Source organism: Anarhichas minor, unplaced genomic scaffold, assembly GCF_050575085.1.
Source record: "Anarhichas minor isolate MPS153535 unplaced genomic scaffold, ASM5057508v1 ptg000007l, whole genome shotgun sequence".
NCBI classification, from domain to species: domain Eukaryota; kingdom Metazoa; phylum Chordata; class Actinopteri; order Perciformes; family Anarhichadidae; genus Anarhichas; species Anarhichas minor.
In genome coordinates this window covers 21,630,659-21,647,241 of record NW_027466453.1, presented here as the reverse complement: position 1 = coordinate 21,647,241, position 16,583 = coordinate 21,630,659, and the positions used below count along the sequence as shown (strand labels likewise).

The following is a 16,583-nucleotide window of genomic DNA, read 5'->3' as shown; positions in this document are numbered from 1 at the left end:
GAGATAAGACACAACAATGAAACAACAGGAAACTTTGCTCGGAAGCAGTTGGCTGCACGTTCCTCAGGTGAGATGCCGAGAAGGTGGATCATCCTTTAAATGAGAGAGTGTTCGCTGGAGGTGCAGAGTCAGTGAAGATGTGGGGAGAAGTGCACGCCGCGCTGTGGACCAGTCTCTGCCTCCTCTGGGCCTCGTCCGTCCTCGGAGCTCCGGCGAACGCGCGGGGACAGAAGGTGCTGCTGGTCTCCTTCGATGGGTTCCGGTGGGATTACGACCGCGATGTGGACACGCCACATCTGGACAAAATGGCCGAGGATGGGGTCAAAGCCCTGTATGTCACACCTCCTTACCTCACTATCACCAGTCCTACACACTTCACCCTGTTGACAGGTAAAGTGGCTTTATGTTCTACAACAGTGCTTCAGGTTACCAGCGGGATCTGCATATCATGGCGGAGCAGGAAACCGCTCTTTACTTTGCTGGGATTGAAAAAAAACAGCCATGGTGAAAAAAAGGAATTAGTTGTAATTGAATGTCCCAGGGTCCAGCAGCTTTTATAGCTGAGTAAGATAATTATGCTTGGATGACTGAGGGAAGAATTCGCTGCTCCCTTTTCTTATTTTGACTCTCAAAATCATCAGCGCCAGCTAAAAGAAATTTAACTTCCTTGAAATTAAATTCCTCTAATCTCCGAAGTTGGTCATAAGACCTTGTCCAAAAGCGTCATGCCACTCAGCCCGTTAAGTTGATAGAATTTTAAATGCGAATGTGTCACGCTGTGAATAATGAGCACGAGCACACTGACGAGCGAATTCCCCTCTTCTGTAGGCCGCTACGTCGAGAATCACGGGGTAATCCACAACATGTGGTTCGACACCACCACCCAGGAGAAGGAGCCTTACTATGCGACTCAGTTTGTGAACGAGTGGTGGGACAATGGCACTCTGCCGATCTGGATCACGGCGCAGAGACAGGTCTGTGCGCGCAGCACAAATTTACATCTTATCACTGCAAGAGACTGTTTTGCAGTTTTGCAGCACTAGAAACCATTTCTCTTGACAAAACCCCATTGAAGGCCCGCTGAATCATTTCAGCTGGATCCCTGCAGTTGTGATGCAAATTATGTTTTCGGCGGTCCAGATGTTTACTGGTAACTGCATGCAAATGACAGCTGCTGTAAATTTGATTTGATTTGGTTTCCCTGCATGTTGAACCAATCGGCCCTTTGCATGCTTTTTAACATGTCTTTCTACCCCCCCCCCCCCCCCAGGGCCTAAAAACTGGCTCCCTTCACTTTCCCGGCACGGCTTCCAGTTACCAGGGACAGGTTGCCCTGGTGCGGGAAGTGGAGCCGATGTGGTACAACTACAAGAATGAGACCGCGTGGCGCGAGAACGTGGACAAGGTGATGGGCTGGTTCAGTGACCAGGATCTGGACTTCGTATCGCTGTACTTTGGCGAGCCGGACGGCACGGGCCACAGATACGGGCCCGACTCCCCGGAGCTCCGGGAGATGGTCAAGCAAGTGGACCGGACGGTGGGCTACATTCGGCACTCAGCTGAAGGACACGGGCTGACCGACCGCCTGAACGTCATCATCACATCTGACCACGGAATGACCTCGGTGTACCGAAACGGTCTGGTGGAAGAGATCACGCTGTCCAAGATCCCGGGCTTCTCGTTCAAGGACCTGTCCTTTCACCTGGTGGACTTTGGCCCCTCTGGGATGCTGTTGCCGAAGCCGGGCAGGCTGGAGACGGTTTACGACGCCTTGAAGGGCGCCCATCCGCACCTCCATGTGTTCAAGAAGGAGGATATGCCAGAGCGTCTTCACTTTGCCAACAACGATCGTATCCTCCCCATCATTCTATGGGCCGACCCTGGATATGTAATCAACGGGGTGCGTTGACGGATAGGCTGAAGTTTGCTTTTTATAACTTCCATGCTCAAGAATACACTGTTTGAGACCTGCAAGACTGCAGAAATACAGATGTTTGATGTGAACTAATCACTACGGCTGCGTTGCACCAGCAAGGATTAATTTAATGTAAGCTAGTTCTAATCAGAATTTAGCAATTCTTGGTTTCCAAATACATATTTGAGATCAAGCCAAGCTCTGTTGCACAATTAAAAACAAATCTCTGTTTCGTACTAAGTTTAAACCAAGTTTAATTAATATGGGGATATTTGCTTACCCAAATTAAAATAAATGAAGAAAATTGCATGCTGTCGGGACCAAGTAAGTAGGCTCTGAAACCCGTCTGTGCACATTAATACAACACTACATTGTTTGCAAGCTAGGAAGCTAAAAAGTCAGTTTACCTTACGTTACTCACAACAGCTCTAATATCTCCTCCTTTTAGGAAAACTTGTTGGCCGAAATATTGGAGAAACATGGACAAATATTAGAAGATAAAAAAGAAAATCTTTTTTCACAGCCTGTTGGTCCAATCGGCTGCAGAACAGTTTTCTTCCTAAATGGATATCTTGAGATAAATTCAGCAGCAGCATCATAAAACTCAACTGGGTTGAGTTTGCTCCTTAACGTTCTTCGAGGATCTTTATCATTTTGCTCCATCCATCTCAAAAAGGCAGCATTTTAAAAAAAGGTAAACCTCCTCAAATGTAGTTTAAAGTGAATACTGGGTTAAAACAGTTTACAGTTAAAAGTTAAAAGCTTTGGTGCAACATAATTAAATTAAACTGAAAGTAAAAAACTAAACTGATGATTAATTGAGAATATGCTACTTATTTTAGCAATAGTTAGCTAGTCAAAGATTTTGTAGTAGTAGTAGTAGCAGCAGTAGTAGTAGTAGTAGTAGTGGTAGTAGTAGTAGTAGGTGTAGCAGCACTAGTAGTAGTAGTAGTAGTAGTGGTAGTAGTAGTGGTAGTAGGTGTAGCAGCACTAGTAGTAGTAGTAGTAGCAGTAGTAGTAGTAGTAGGTGTAGTAGTAGATGTAGTAGTAGTAGTAGTAGTAGTAGTAGTAGATGTAGTAGTAGTAGTAGTAGTAGCAGTAGTAGTAGTAGGTGTAGTAGTAGTAGTAGTAGTAGTAGTAGTAGGCATTACATTACATTACATCACAGTCATTTAGCAGACGCTTTTATCCAAAGCGACTTACAATAAGTGTATTCAACATCGGTTTTCGAGAGAACTACTAGTCACCAGAAGTCATAAGTGCATTTCCCTTCCTCAAACAAGCATCTAAAAGCATAAACCAGAGCCAACGTTCAGTGCATAAACAAACGAATGCAATAAGTGCCACAAACTAATAAGTAAACAATAAGTGCAATAAGCTAGTATGAATACAATAGATGCTAAGTAAATGCTAAGTGGAAGGCTCAGGGTAGGCCTTTTTGAAGAGGTGAGTTTTCAGCCTGCGCCGAAAGATGGGCAGAGACTCTGCTGTCCTGACGTCAGTGGGGAGTTCATTCCACCACTGTGGGGCCAGGACAGAAAACAGCCGCGACCGGGTCGATCGGCCGCAGGGACCTCTGAGCGACGGGGCTTCAATCGCCCCGAGGCAGCAGAGCGAAGTGGTCGGGCGGGGGTGTAGGGCTTGACCATGGCCTGGAGATAGGAAGGAGCTGTTCCTTTCACTGCCCTGTAGGCTAGCACCAGAGTCTTAAACTGGATGCGAGCTCTTACAGGGAGCCAATGTAGAGAACGGAGAAGGCAAGTTGTGTGGGAGAACTTGGGGCAATTGAACACCAGGCGTAGTAAACAAAGTATATGTTATTATTATTTTCCGTCACAGTTTGGTTAGATTTAGGCAACAAAACTACTTGGTTTGGGTTACGAAAAATATGAATAGCCTACAGTAGGTGACATTAATAGATACGGTATCGCCTGGTTGCCAATAGATGTCAGCCTTAATTAAATCTTTACTGAGTTGTAACCGACAACCTCACCGCTCACTCCTCCACATTAGACCTTTAACTGCTGAGATTATGATTACGACCCATTAACTGATTATAAGGAAATCAAATGACAAGCACGGATACACGGATGCAGATAAACAACCTTTACAAGCCGTCCAGTTTATTGGAGGAAAATATTCTCAAGTCTCGTCTGCAGAGATACTTAGAGTACCAGTAGCATTTTGCTCACAGGAAAATGGTGAAACTGGACTCTTTTTCGACTAGAATTAATGAGTTCAAATTTAATCTCAGCACATTACAATTTCAATCAAGTGGATTTGCACATCCTCGGGATAATCCAAGCCCCGGCTGATGACATGCGGCGCTCTCGAATGCTTCGTGAAGCCATTCATGCCTCAAAAATTCTAAATTAGCGTTTTCATTTGACTCCACTGGGTCGGTAACTTTGCATCTGAATGCGTCAGTCAGTTCTGGAAAACCACCAAATCATAACTTAATTTAGAGAATAAATAACTGAAATCATAAACGGTCTCCAAATGCTGATTGTGAGGAAACCAATCAGTGCCGTGAATCCGCTGATAAGACAGGTTATCTGAAGTTTAGAGGCCGTGATCACGACTGTGTTATCTGACTTTCTGTTCTCTCCGTTGATGGCCACTCAAACTGCTTTTAGTCTGATCTCAGAGGAGGATCAGCATGTTGAGGCTGTTACATAACCGCTTGGATGAGGGTATTCTGCATACGCATATTTTTAGCACATTTCTGCTGGAAATAAACTGAATATTTACGACACAAATTATCAAAGGAATTTATGTGTTCTGGGTGTTTTATGAAAATGTTTATTTTGGGAGCTGGATTAAAATTCTCATTTAGCCGTTGGTTGATAGAAGTAGCAGATGATAGAGAATGGAGAGGACTCTTTCTCTTGGACAACACCTCCCTCTGCTGAATAAATAGGAGCAGGCCGAGATGCGTCACCCTCTGCAGCTGTTAAGATCCGGCTCCTTAAATCAATGCCTTATAAACGTTACGATGTAATTGAATCTAACAAACTGGGTCACGCGTGCTTTGTTATCCGTCCTTGCAGTATTTCCCCGTTCAGTTCAACAAGGGTGAGCACGGCTTTGACAACCAGGGGATGGACATGAAGCCCTTCTTCAGGGCAGTGGGTCCAGCGTTTCACAAGAACCTGGAGGTGGGGCCCTTCGAGACGGTGAACATCTACCCCTTGATGTGTCACATCCTGGGCATCCAGCCGGAGGTCAACGACGGCCACCTGAATGCCACCAAACACATGCTGGCGCGACCACTCAGCGCGACCACTCAGGGTGAGTTTATAGCCGACTAATGAGTCTCTCCCCGTGGCCTCCAACACCTGCTCCTTCATTACGAGGCCATTCATCCATCATGTCTGACTTCATCATGGATGGATTACTGAACGGCCCTACAAAGCACAGGCCCAGGGGCCTGAAAGTGTCAGGGGCCCCACTGGCCCTCTGCTAAAGAATGTAAACTCAAAGAGACTCGTACCGACCACGAAGAGAAGCCAAATGTTCACAATTAAACAAAAAACAAATACAAAGAGACACAAAAAGATAACAGAGATAAACAAAACTACCACAAAGATACATAAAACAACAACGAAAGGGACTCAAAAGTACCTCAAAGTGACTCAAAACAATTACAAAGAGACGTATCATGACCTCGAAGACACATAGAAAGACTACAAAGTGACAAAAAATGCCCCAAAACCAGACTAAATTACCTCAAAGAACACAAAATAACCTCAAAAAGACAAATAAATTATTACAAAGAGACACACAAATGACCTCAAAGAGACAATTATAAAGAGACACAAGACACCTACAAAAAACACAAAATGACCTCAAAGGCACAAACGACCAAAAAAGACACATAATGACAAATATACACAGAACAACCGCAAAGAGATATAAAACGACTTCAAAGAGACACAAGTAGACCTCAAAGACACAAAAAACTATTTAAAAAAGACCTCAAAGAGACTCAAAAGACCAAAAAAGACACAAAATGGCTACAAATGGCGTCGAGCTACTGTAGGTTAAAACTACAAAGTAGATCTGGCATTGTTGATGGTAACTTTGGAAAGATTTTAAGAAAAGAGATCTAAAGATCTGATCCTAGTGTCGGGTGTTACATAGTTAAAGGACAATGCTGTCAATATTTTTGATTATTCTTACCAACAAATGCCATGAAAAGATCAAAAGCAACAATGTGTTAGTTTGTCAAACTCAGGTTACTCAAACAGAAAGAAATAGTGCATTTGTATGGGACTATTTTCAGCAGCGGATGAATCCACATGTGGTGCTATAGTGAGTGTTTCTGACCGCAGGACATTTCTGTCAACACTGACTGGAAAAAGAAGAATGTTATGTCTGAGCCACAAAGTTAGGAAGTTATTGGACTGAACATTAAAGTTGTTATAGCGCCATCATGTGTTTGGTTGATGCAATTGAGTAGAGGCAGTACTTTGATCGATGGGTTTTGCTATATTTTAATACAGTAGATATTCAATTTCAGCACTAAGTTCCTGTAGCATGTAACATTAGTCTAAGTCCAGAAACACACATTTAGACTGTGAATGTGTTTTCTGTTTCAGGAGGAAATGTGAATTTCCTGCAAAATGTCTTCACTGGATTGGCTGCAGTGGCTGGATTTCTTGTTGTAGTTTTTATCGTGATGATGTCCCACAAAATACTGCAGAACAAACGCGAGAATAAAAGGTAACGAGTGAATAATTAAAGACTGTTTTCATGTGTAGTAACCGGTTGTCTCCTGTGGAGCTCAGCAATACGGCTAAAAACAGAATATCGAGAATACTTCTGAGAATGTTTTTAAGTTCTGATATCACTACATGGAAATCGTATTTTAAAAAATCACATTTTAACTGTTCAACTCTTCACACGTGCGAGACAAAAACGTAACTATTGACTGTTGTTTTGCTGAGCGCTGTTATCACTTCTTTTGTTGGTGTTTCAGATCACAGAGTTCAGAACATCTTCCAGAGAAAGAAAAGACAAAACAAACTTCATTGTGATCCTCAGGAGGACAGAAGCTGCTCCACGGTGACGCTGAGGAACAGCTGCCCGTGTGCGCAGTCCTCCTGGGGGGTTATTGTTCATCCCATGTGAGGAAATGCACTCTGAGAACTACACAAGGAACCCAGGAGCAGAGTTGTGCAAAAAAGAAGAATATAAATGAACAGAATCGGTGGGAAATAATCAAATTAATAGAAGAGCACATTTTTGTGTATTTTGTTTAGTATTTGTTTGAAGGACTCTTGTATATTACTGTGTTTCACAACATGTAATTAAATGTTTACTATGAAGCGTCTTAAGACCATTAGCTCTCTTGAATAAGAGCTTTAGAAGCCATGAGCATAACGCACATATGTATCATAACTGCTGATGTACAAGACGTTTTTATTATTTCTAACAAGCAAAAACAAGAAAAAAATAATAAATAAAATGAAGATAAATAACCTTATTCTAAAACTAAGTGTGTTTCTGGTTTGCTTTGAGAATAAAGTAGCGTTCATTTGTCCATGTCTCTACTGTCACTTACAATTTGTAAATAAAGCGTTTCGATCAGAGGACGGTGGCCGCCAAGGGACACCTGTAAGCAACCACATTCTCAGTTACCCGCCTCTCTTTGAGTAATGTCATCAAGTTAAGCGCGGGAGCAACAAACTTCCGGTTTCGACTTTCAAAATAACAGTATTCCCTCAATATACCACAATGTGTGCATTTTTGTATAAAGGAGAATTGTCCGTAACAAACTTTTGTTTACAACACAACTAATGCATAATTGCATCATTTCCACATAACCAACTTTCTAAGTCAGTTTATTTTGAATGATATTTATAAACAACATGAGTTGTGCTTCCCAGTTGAGACCGATGGGTTAGGATCTGCCCCAATACAGGTAGAGATAGTTAAGGAAGAAAAGGCAATAATGCAAAATGTACACAAAACAATATTCATAGAAAACTAAAATAAAATAGGGAGTTAAGAGAAGTACAACGTCTACAGCAGCGTTTCTCAGATGGGTATTATAGTACTGCAGGGGGTACGTGAGATATTCCTAAAGCATATTTCATTAAATAATTATTCTATTATCAGTTCAGTACAGGATGTAAATGTATGTTCGATAAACCACATTCGAATTTCGTTTGTCAAAACGACTTCAAAGAGACAAAACAATTACAAAGAGAAGCTTAATCACCTCAGAGACATAAAATGACAAAGTGACACAAAGAAATGCCCAGAAAAACACACACAATGACCTCAAAGACACACAAAACAACCAAAGACGACACAAAACTACTGCAGAGATACAAGAGGATTTCATATAGACCTCAAAGAGACCAAATAAGACACAATGACTACAAATTGCGTAGAGCTTGAAACTACAAACTACGTCTGGCAGGTAACTTTGGATAGATTTTAAGAAAACAGATCTGTAGATCTGATGGCAGCAGTTTGTTTTTTTAACAAAAATGTTTCAGCTCGTTGTTAGCAGATACTTAAATAAATGATTCCAAGGGTGTACTTTTTTGTTGTTTATTGTGAGCGTTTAAGCCGAGACGAGCTTTATTTTGAAGGCAGAGGACCGCGGACATCCGGTCCCCACCGCGCGTAATTCCGGTGAGCTGGACGCGCGTCGCCTCGTCCTCTGATAAAGGATTGTTTCTCGGGCAGAAGGCAGACATGGAGGAGCTGAGCGCCGTGGGAGAGCAGGTCTTTGATGCGGAATGCATTTTAAACAAACGGCTGAAGAAGGTCAGAGCTCTGAAACATTACAACTCGTTTCCGCGTTGTTGTTGTTGTTGTTTACCTTCTTCTTCTAACGGCCTGTTTACGCACGTTCTTCCGCTCTTCGGGTTGTTGTTCTTCTCTTCCAGGGAAAGTTGGAGTTCCTGGTGAAGTGGAGGGGATGGTCATCCAAGTGAGTACAACAATGAAAACAACAACAACGTGTCGCTGGTTTCTCTTCCATCAAACTGCTCCTCGATCCCTTGTTCTATCTTTACGTATCTATTCAATCGTCCAATCAACGAAGTCCGAACAACAACGACGCGATATCGTCACATCTGCTCGCGAGTTTGTTGCACAAAGTCTGCCTCTTTTTTTTTTTTTACATTTGCTTTCTTTTGTTCATAACACACTTACATTTGGGAAGTTATCTCCAAACCAAAGCAAATATCTTTACAGCAATATCCGGTTTGTTTAACGGTTTTCCATACCTCATTTTAATCCAACAATAATTACGTTTTATTAATTTTATCCCCAAGTAAACATGTTTTAATCGCGTGACCGATCTGTCCCCTTCACGAGGGCAATCTGACATTAAAGTGACTTTATATTATGTTATATAATGCGTTACACAACGCGTAGTTCTAGTTCATTTACGAGTTATTGGCTCTTTATTTTATTCTGCATTTATGTTGCTGCTTGCAAGGCTCCACTCCGTCACTTGCCCTTTTCTGTTCACTCCACATTGTTGCTGTAATCCACCATCAATGCACACTGTTGCCTGCCAGCTCCATGGCTTTCTGTTAGAACCACATCCTTTGTGTGTGTGTGTGTGTGTGTGTGTGTGTGTGTGTGTGTGTGTGTGTGTGTGTGTGTGTGTGTGTGTGTGTGTGTGTAGGGAGAGGGTGGGGGTGGGGGTTGATTATTTCAGTGGTGACTGCTGATCAGAACGAGCTATTCAACAACAAGTGATGAGGAGGAAAGACAGGTCATTACGAATGCACGTGTAGTTCAAGATACAAGACGACTCGGCGCGTTTGTCAGTTTGTTTTCTGCAGTTATGAAAAGTTTGTCCAAGGATTTGATTTTCACGTGTAGAAAATAGTGTCGTTCAATTAAAGCAAAGTAAAATGGGACTAAACCAGCCGGCGGAGCCACAAAGAAGCGAGGTTATTTAAAAACGTGCTCCGTGCTGTGACATCACCAGCACAACAGAGTTGTTATTTTATTCTATGACCTAAAAATGCTCTTCCTGGTGTGAATGTGTGTATGTCTGTGTGTGTTCTACAGAGGTGAACAGCGACTGTGGGAAGAGAAATAACTCTAAACTGAATCTGATTTAGTGGCTGTGGAAACAAACCAAAACATTCCCAGAAATTCCTCACATATTTCTGTAACGGACACAGAAAATTCTCCACTTTTCTGCTCCGGCTTCCTTATTTCAGCCTTTTATTTTGAAAGAGGAAATCAAAACCGGCCTATTATTCCAGCCAGGCGCACGTAAACAGGGTGTGATTGTGAGATTGCTAAACTAGAGTGTAGAGATGTGTTATGAACACATCAGATATTTTAGTTCATGCTCCGTTTTGCTCAAACTTCAAAGGTCTTTCTCAACCGATCCTGAAGGAATACTTCACCCACAAAACAACCATTCTTATAACAATTACTCAAAAACCAGAGAGTCTTGATGAATTGAAGTAAATGGGGTTTGACTCGTTTGACAACAGCTAAACTTTAACAAAACATCTGTTTACAAACTAATATAATGAAAGTATCATTTATTCAGTCGTTTACTTCATCTTTACTAAAACTATTCTATTTAAAACACTTCCCCATAAACAGTAGCGAAGACTTGGATGAAACCGTTTGTAACTTCTAGTTTTGATAGTGTTTTCTTATTAAACTCTGTTATTTGAGTCTTTGTTCCTCTCAGATGATGAACAGGACGTCTTTAGTGAGTTCACGGCTGCTGGAACAACAAAGTCCTTCGTTTCCAAATGAGCAAACCGTTGAAAGGTCATTTATCTGAACTTGGATGTTTACGTCTTAATCCTGACGCGCGTCTTCATGTCGATTCCTTTCAGACACAACAGCTGGGAGCCTCAAGACAACATCCTGGACCCCCGACTGCTGGCTGCGTTCAACAAGAAGTGAGTTCAAAGTGAGCGCGGTGACGCTCAAACGCACATAAATTAGATTTATTGTATTTTTAGCAGAAAGTGGTGTAAAATATTAAATATATAAAACATTTCGCAGATGTAATAACTACGTGTTAGTTATTCTATATTCATGTTGTAATCATGCTGAACGCTGACAAAAACGTCTTTTAGTCCAAAAACGTCTACAGAACATTTTTCGGAGGAGCCGTAGCATTAGTTGATGAATACTAATTAATTGATATTTGTTCATTATGTTTGTTTTGAAGAGAGCAAGAAAAGGAGCTTCTGATGCTGAAGAAAGGGAAAAGGCCGAGGGGACGGCCGCGGAAAGTTCTAGTAAGTACGACTCAGAGCAGAATGTTATTAATACTTTGCCGGGTTAGTACACGGCATCTAATACTTGCTCTTTAATTTAGGAAAATGTGACCGACGCTCCAAAGTCAAGCAGCTCTTCGTCCGGCTCCTCGTCGTCCTCTGACTCCTCCTCCTCGTGCTCCTCTTCGTCATCCTCGTCAGACGATGACGATGACGACGGCAGCAGCCACGTGAAACCGTCGACGCCGGGAGTCCGAACGCGAGACCTTCACCCCGTCCCCCAGAAGAAGGCGCAGATTGTCGTCGCCAAACCGGAGCCCCCGAAGAAGCGCAGCAGGAAACCGCCGTCGCCCGAAGCCAAGGAGCTCCCGCAGAACAAGGGGCCTCGCAAGATCCTCAAGGCGACCAAAGATGGCGATCTCCCCGGGGCCATCAAGAAGCCCGTTTACCCGGCGAGCTTCACCTTCATGGGGTTCCACCGGGGCTCGCCTCGGGATGCGGTGGCCGGTCAGACCAGAACGGGCTCTCTGACTCAGGGAGGGGCCGCTAAGAACTCTGCGGGACCAGGCAGGCCGGTCCAGCCCGCCTCCCTCTCGCTGAGCAGATCCAGCCCGAGCAGGAGCGTCGGCGAGGGCAAACTGTCCGTCTCCGGCGGTGCAAGTCTGGATTTGAAAGCAGCTGCTAGTAAATCAAAAGGCGTAGCGGCGTTGAATCTGAATACCTCCAAACACCTCATTCAAGGAACCACTCAGCATACACTAAGCTCCCCCAGCGGACAAAAGAAGCCCCCGGCCCCTGTGTCAACACTGCAGCGGACACCCAATAATAAAGCAGTGGCTTCTTTGCTGACTAAAAACTCCCCCGTCAATCAAAGCCCCGGCCCTCAGCCGCTCAACCTCCAGAGCAAACGGGTGCAGAGCGGCGACGCTCCGGCGTCGGGCCCGAGGAACGCGACCAACCCGGCGAGGAAAACCCCCGTCTCGCAGGACCAGGAGTATAATCCCGCCAAGAGTCCGGCGACACCCGGGAGACTTCAGACCAGAAAGAGCCAGCCTGGGGCGGACGCGGTCAAGGAGGCGGCTGAGATCCAGACCCCAAGAGTCCAAGGCAGGCTGGAGAAGAGCGGCGTGCAGAAATCCTCAATGGAGGTCCAGAGCCAGCAGGAGAGATCGGACGGCAAGAACGCCAAAATGAACGTCATGAGCACGGGCGAAGACGAGAGCTGCTCGGACTCCGACCAGGACTCTCCCTACGTCGGACAGGCGGCCGCCCAGAACCAGGACTGGAAGCCCACGCGGAGTCTGATAGAACACGTGTTCGTAACGGACGTCACCGCTAATCTGGTTACAGTCACGGTCAAGGAGTCGCCGACCAGCGTGGGCTTCTTCAGCCTTCGCAACTACTGACGGGGAGCTGCAAACCAGATGGGCTTTGAAGCAAACATTTTGGGGGGGGTGGGGGGGGTTTCGGGCTCTGAAGGAATTAGATAAAAACCCTTTGGCTGGAGGATTCCTGAGGAACGCCTCAGAGGGACCAGAGGTTCATTTGCGCTTCTTCTTTCTTTTAGTAAAAGACCAGTTTTTTAGGTTTAAAAAGATAACGTCCGTTATCGATTTGTGTTTAATTTATTTTGCTCGTGTCTACAAATTGTGCCACGATAATGGCGGTGGAGGAGGCACATTTTTGGTCCCGACTGATGATCTGAAAATGGTCCAAATTATTGTTGTCGTTACCGGCGTCCTGGAGATAAAATAACTTATTCATCTTTAAAGTGTGGAGAGCTCCGATGCCTCACGTTCATGCCGATCCCTTCTGTGTCTCTCTGTCGATGAGATCAGAGGAGCGAGATGGGAGGAGACATTTAGCTCATTATGGGTCAATCACTAGCTAATGTAAACCAGTTTTTTAATTCTTAGTATTGTTTATCTTTAACATTTCATGAGTTAGCTACCTCTTTTTTTAAATTTAGAAAGTTTGCTGCATACGTGTGTTCATGTCTCGTGGGACAGGAGAACCTCTCCCTCCAGGGTCTACCGTCACTGTGTCCTTTATAATTGTTTATATTTATATATATTTGACTCTCGTGCTGTGTTGGCTCCAGCAGCAGACAATGGCTTCATTTCTGTGTCATGAAAAAAAACTCCAATCGGAACCTCCTTTTCGAGTTTCGTTGAACCGCTCGCGCCGTTATCGCCCTCAGAAGAAAGAAGTTTCGTTCCACAGTGCAGCTGGTTTATCAGCTCGAGGTTTTCTCCCCCAAACGGGCTGCAGCATGTGGGGGAGTCAGATATGCGGCATCTGCGCTCAGATAAGACTTGGCCTGAGGTTTCTGCCCTTCTGCCTCTGCATCGGCGCTGTCCTTCGTTGGCCAGCAGCTCTCATCTTCTCAGACCTGTAATTAATACAAACGCAAAGAAGAAGCAGAGAACACGTGCTGGCGTTGACATGGAGGGATGATCACGGACCGAACCCCTGACGAAGGAAACGGGTCGGGCGTGGACTAAACTTGCCAGTAAGAAAAGCTCGCGGTTGTTTGCCGTTCACCAGATGTCATCGTGTCTGTTGCTTCTGGTGTTTCAACACGTGGAGGACTTGAAACACCAGATTTGGTTGTTTTTTTCCGTTGCAGCTGCAGACGTCTCATTTCACCCGCCTGCATGAGTTCAGGAGCTGCAGCCCCCCCCCCCCCCCCCCCCCCCAGTAAAAGAAAGAAACAAAAAAAAAAAAAAAAAAAGATCTTTATCTGATGTAACGGAAAAGAAACCACAACAATGTGCGCTACTTTCTGCTCCCTCGAGAGGAGTTCGGCGACAAAGCACTTGGACTGAACTCGTCTGTCTCATCCTGCTCTGCAGACTGTGCCTTTTCTTTGCCTCTCAAAGACTGAAACACAAAAGACATTAACCCCAAAGATAGCTAGGATTTCAGGTAATTCAATAAAAAGGAGATACCCTAGAGGAAGAGCACGCAGACCGGCCGGCATTGCTTGGAAACAATACGGTCCGGAGACACACAGACACACATGTGATGCCTCATTGAAAGCACAGATTAGAGATATTGTAGTTTCCATTGAGGAGCAGCTGAAAACAAGAGTGAATTCTCACATTACAGGTGGAAAGTGTCTTCTTGTCAGTCCAGCTCTGAGCAGAAGGTAGAGTTTAGTCTCATCAGAAGGTCCTGTTTCACTACCAGCTGTGTCTATGAACATGTTTTTATTTGATCTGTTTTACTGACTGACTGAGAAGAACAACCTTGTCATGAATATGTTTTGTTTTGTTTTTAGATCTAACCATCTCAGTGAAATGTTCTCTTTACAATCTATTTATTTCAAATCCAGAGCCTTTCACGGTAGGACGGTGTCACCAATCCTTGTATTGTGCCGCTCGTCACGTCGACTAATAAATGGTACCGCCTTTTGTCCGACTCCTTTGATTTGTTTTAAATCAAGCAACTAGAACGAACCCCTCATGTGTACACGTCTGTCTGTCCGAAATGTCATAATTAGCCAGTTAACTCTGGAGTTATGGCCAAACTACTTTTTTATGAGGTCACTGACTTTTCACCACCAAATCCTCGTCCGTTTATCCTCGAGTAGAGTTGATATTTGTGCCAAACGTTGAAGAAATTTGCTCCAGGTGTTTCTGAGATATCACGAGGACGGACCAGACGCTCTGTTGTCGTCGGGCACATTTTCTGCTTCCTAAATGTGAGGATTTGCTGCTTTTCTCTGAGTGATGACTGTAAATGTAAAATGAGTTTTGGGCTGTTTGACGACACCGTACTGGGCTCTTGTTGGTGCTATTATTCAATATTCTCTGACATTTGACAGACTAACCAGTCAGGGTGGCTGATCCTATATATTACTACTGATGGACAATTGGCATACAAACCATGTCAAACATTATGTGATCACACAACATATCAGTTGTACATCATACGTTATGTTGTATAATCTACATCTCTGAGAAATCAAAAGGCAGCTAGCCACCAGTTATATCTGTGTAACCCGGCGGTATTGTTCATCTTTTGTATAAACTTATTCTTTAAGTCACTGAGAAAGTAAAACGTGTTTATTTGTGTACGTTTAACACCGGTCACCTTTGAGTGTTTATATTATGGCAATCAGCTAATTGTACTTTTGCTAAATATTAAAATTCCAAATGTAATGCACCATTTTACTCGGCCTTTACTCGTGCACATAGAATTGGAATAGATCCTGAAATGAACTGCACTGAATACAGAATCAATAATCAGATTAAAACCCCAACAGACCAATCGGTTCAATACATAAACAGATTGATGATGAGAGGGATGTTTCAGCAGCTGAGAGGAGTCAGAATATGTTTGGCTGTTTCAAAAAGGTGCCACGTATTTACATGTTTATTATGACAGACTTGTGCTGATTAGAAATTCACGAACTGTCAAATATTGTATTTTATATTTCATTCTCTCTGCATCAGTGTGGATTTAATCTTCATCATCACCACCGTTAAATCAGTCACATCCATCAGTTCAGAAACCAGATGACTGCCTCGTTCCTCCACCACCTCTTGTTGAGTGGTACTTCAAACGGCCACTAGGTGGTGCTGTTGCACTTGAAGGTGAGGACACCCGGGAGCGCTTCAGTTTCTTAATTAACCATAATTACATCATCTGTTAGTTTACACACTTGAGATTGAACTCCTTTAACTCGGTGCATCTCGTTATGTGAAAGCAAACCGACAATTCTCTGACTCTCTGACATTAAGAGCCGTACACTAGTATTCTCTATGTAATCACAGTACAGCAGTGTACACTAGTATTCTCTATGTAATCACAGTACAGCAGTGTACACTAGTATTCTCTCTGTAATCACAGTACAGCAGTGTACACTAGTATTCTCTATGTAATCACAGTACAGCAGTGTACACTAGTATTCTCTATGTAATCACAGTACAGCAGTGTACACTAGTATTCTCTATGTAATCACAGTACAGCAGTGTACACTAGTATTCTCTATGTAATCACAGTACAGCAGTGTACACTAGTATTCTCTCTGTAATCACAGTACAGCAGTGTACACTAGTATTCTCTATGTAATCACAGTACAGCAGTGTACACTAGTATTCTCTATGTAATCACAGTACAGCAGTGTACACTAGTATTCTCTATGTAATCACAGTACAGCAGTGTACACTAGTATTCTCTATGTAATCACAGTACAGCAGTGTACACTAGTATTCTCTATGTAATCACAGTACAGCAGTGTACACTAGTATTCTCTATGTAATCACAGTACAGCAGTGTACACTAGTATTCTCTATGTAATCACAGTACAGCAGTGTACACTAGTATTCTCTATGTAATCACAGTACAGCACTACACTAGTATTCTCTATGTAATCACAGTACAGCAGTGTACACTAGTATTCTCTATGTAATCACAGTACAGCACTACAC

The 16,583-nt window shown here is 43.5% G+C and overlaps 2 protein-coding genes across 2 annotated transcripts; both read left to right on the top strand.

Moving 5' to 3' along the window:
- Nucleotides 1-137: 137 nt before the first annotated feature.
- On the top strand, nucleotides 138-6,954 carry LOC142945188 (ectonucleotide pyrophosphatase/phosphodiesterase family member 7-like). The gene is made up of 6 exons (XM_076086610.1): nucleotides 138-390; nucleotides 829-974; nucleotides 1,271-1,900; nucleotides 4,966-5,206; nucleotides 6,520-6,640; nucleotides 6,897-6,954. Exons 1-6 carry the CDS (start codon nucleotides 138-140, stop codon nucleotides 6,952-6,954), a joined length of 1,449 nt encoding a protein of 482 aa, XP_075942725.1.
- Nucleotides 6,955-8,560: 1,606 nt separating this feature from the next.
- cbx2 (chromobox homolog 2 (Drosophila Pc class)) lies at nucleotides 8,561-13,833 on the top strand. The gene is made up of 5 exons (XM_076086609.1): nucleotides 8,561-8,698; nucleotides 8,821-8,864; nucleotides 10,756-10,821; nucleotides 11,097-11,166; nucleotides 11,247-13,833. Exons 1-5 carry the CDS (start codon nucleotides 8,627-8,629, stop codon nucleotides 12,549-12,551), a joined length of 1,557 nt encoding a protein of 518 aa, XP_075942724.1. The 5' UTR covers nucleotides 8,561-8,626; the 3' UTR covers nucleotides 12,552-13,833.
- Nucleotides 13,834-16,583: the final 2,750 nt, after the last annotated feature.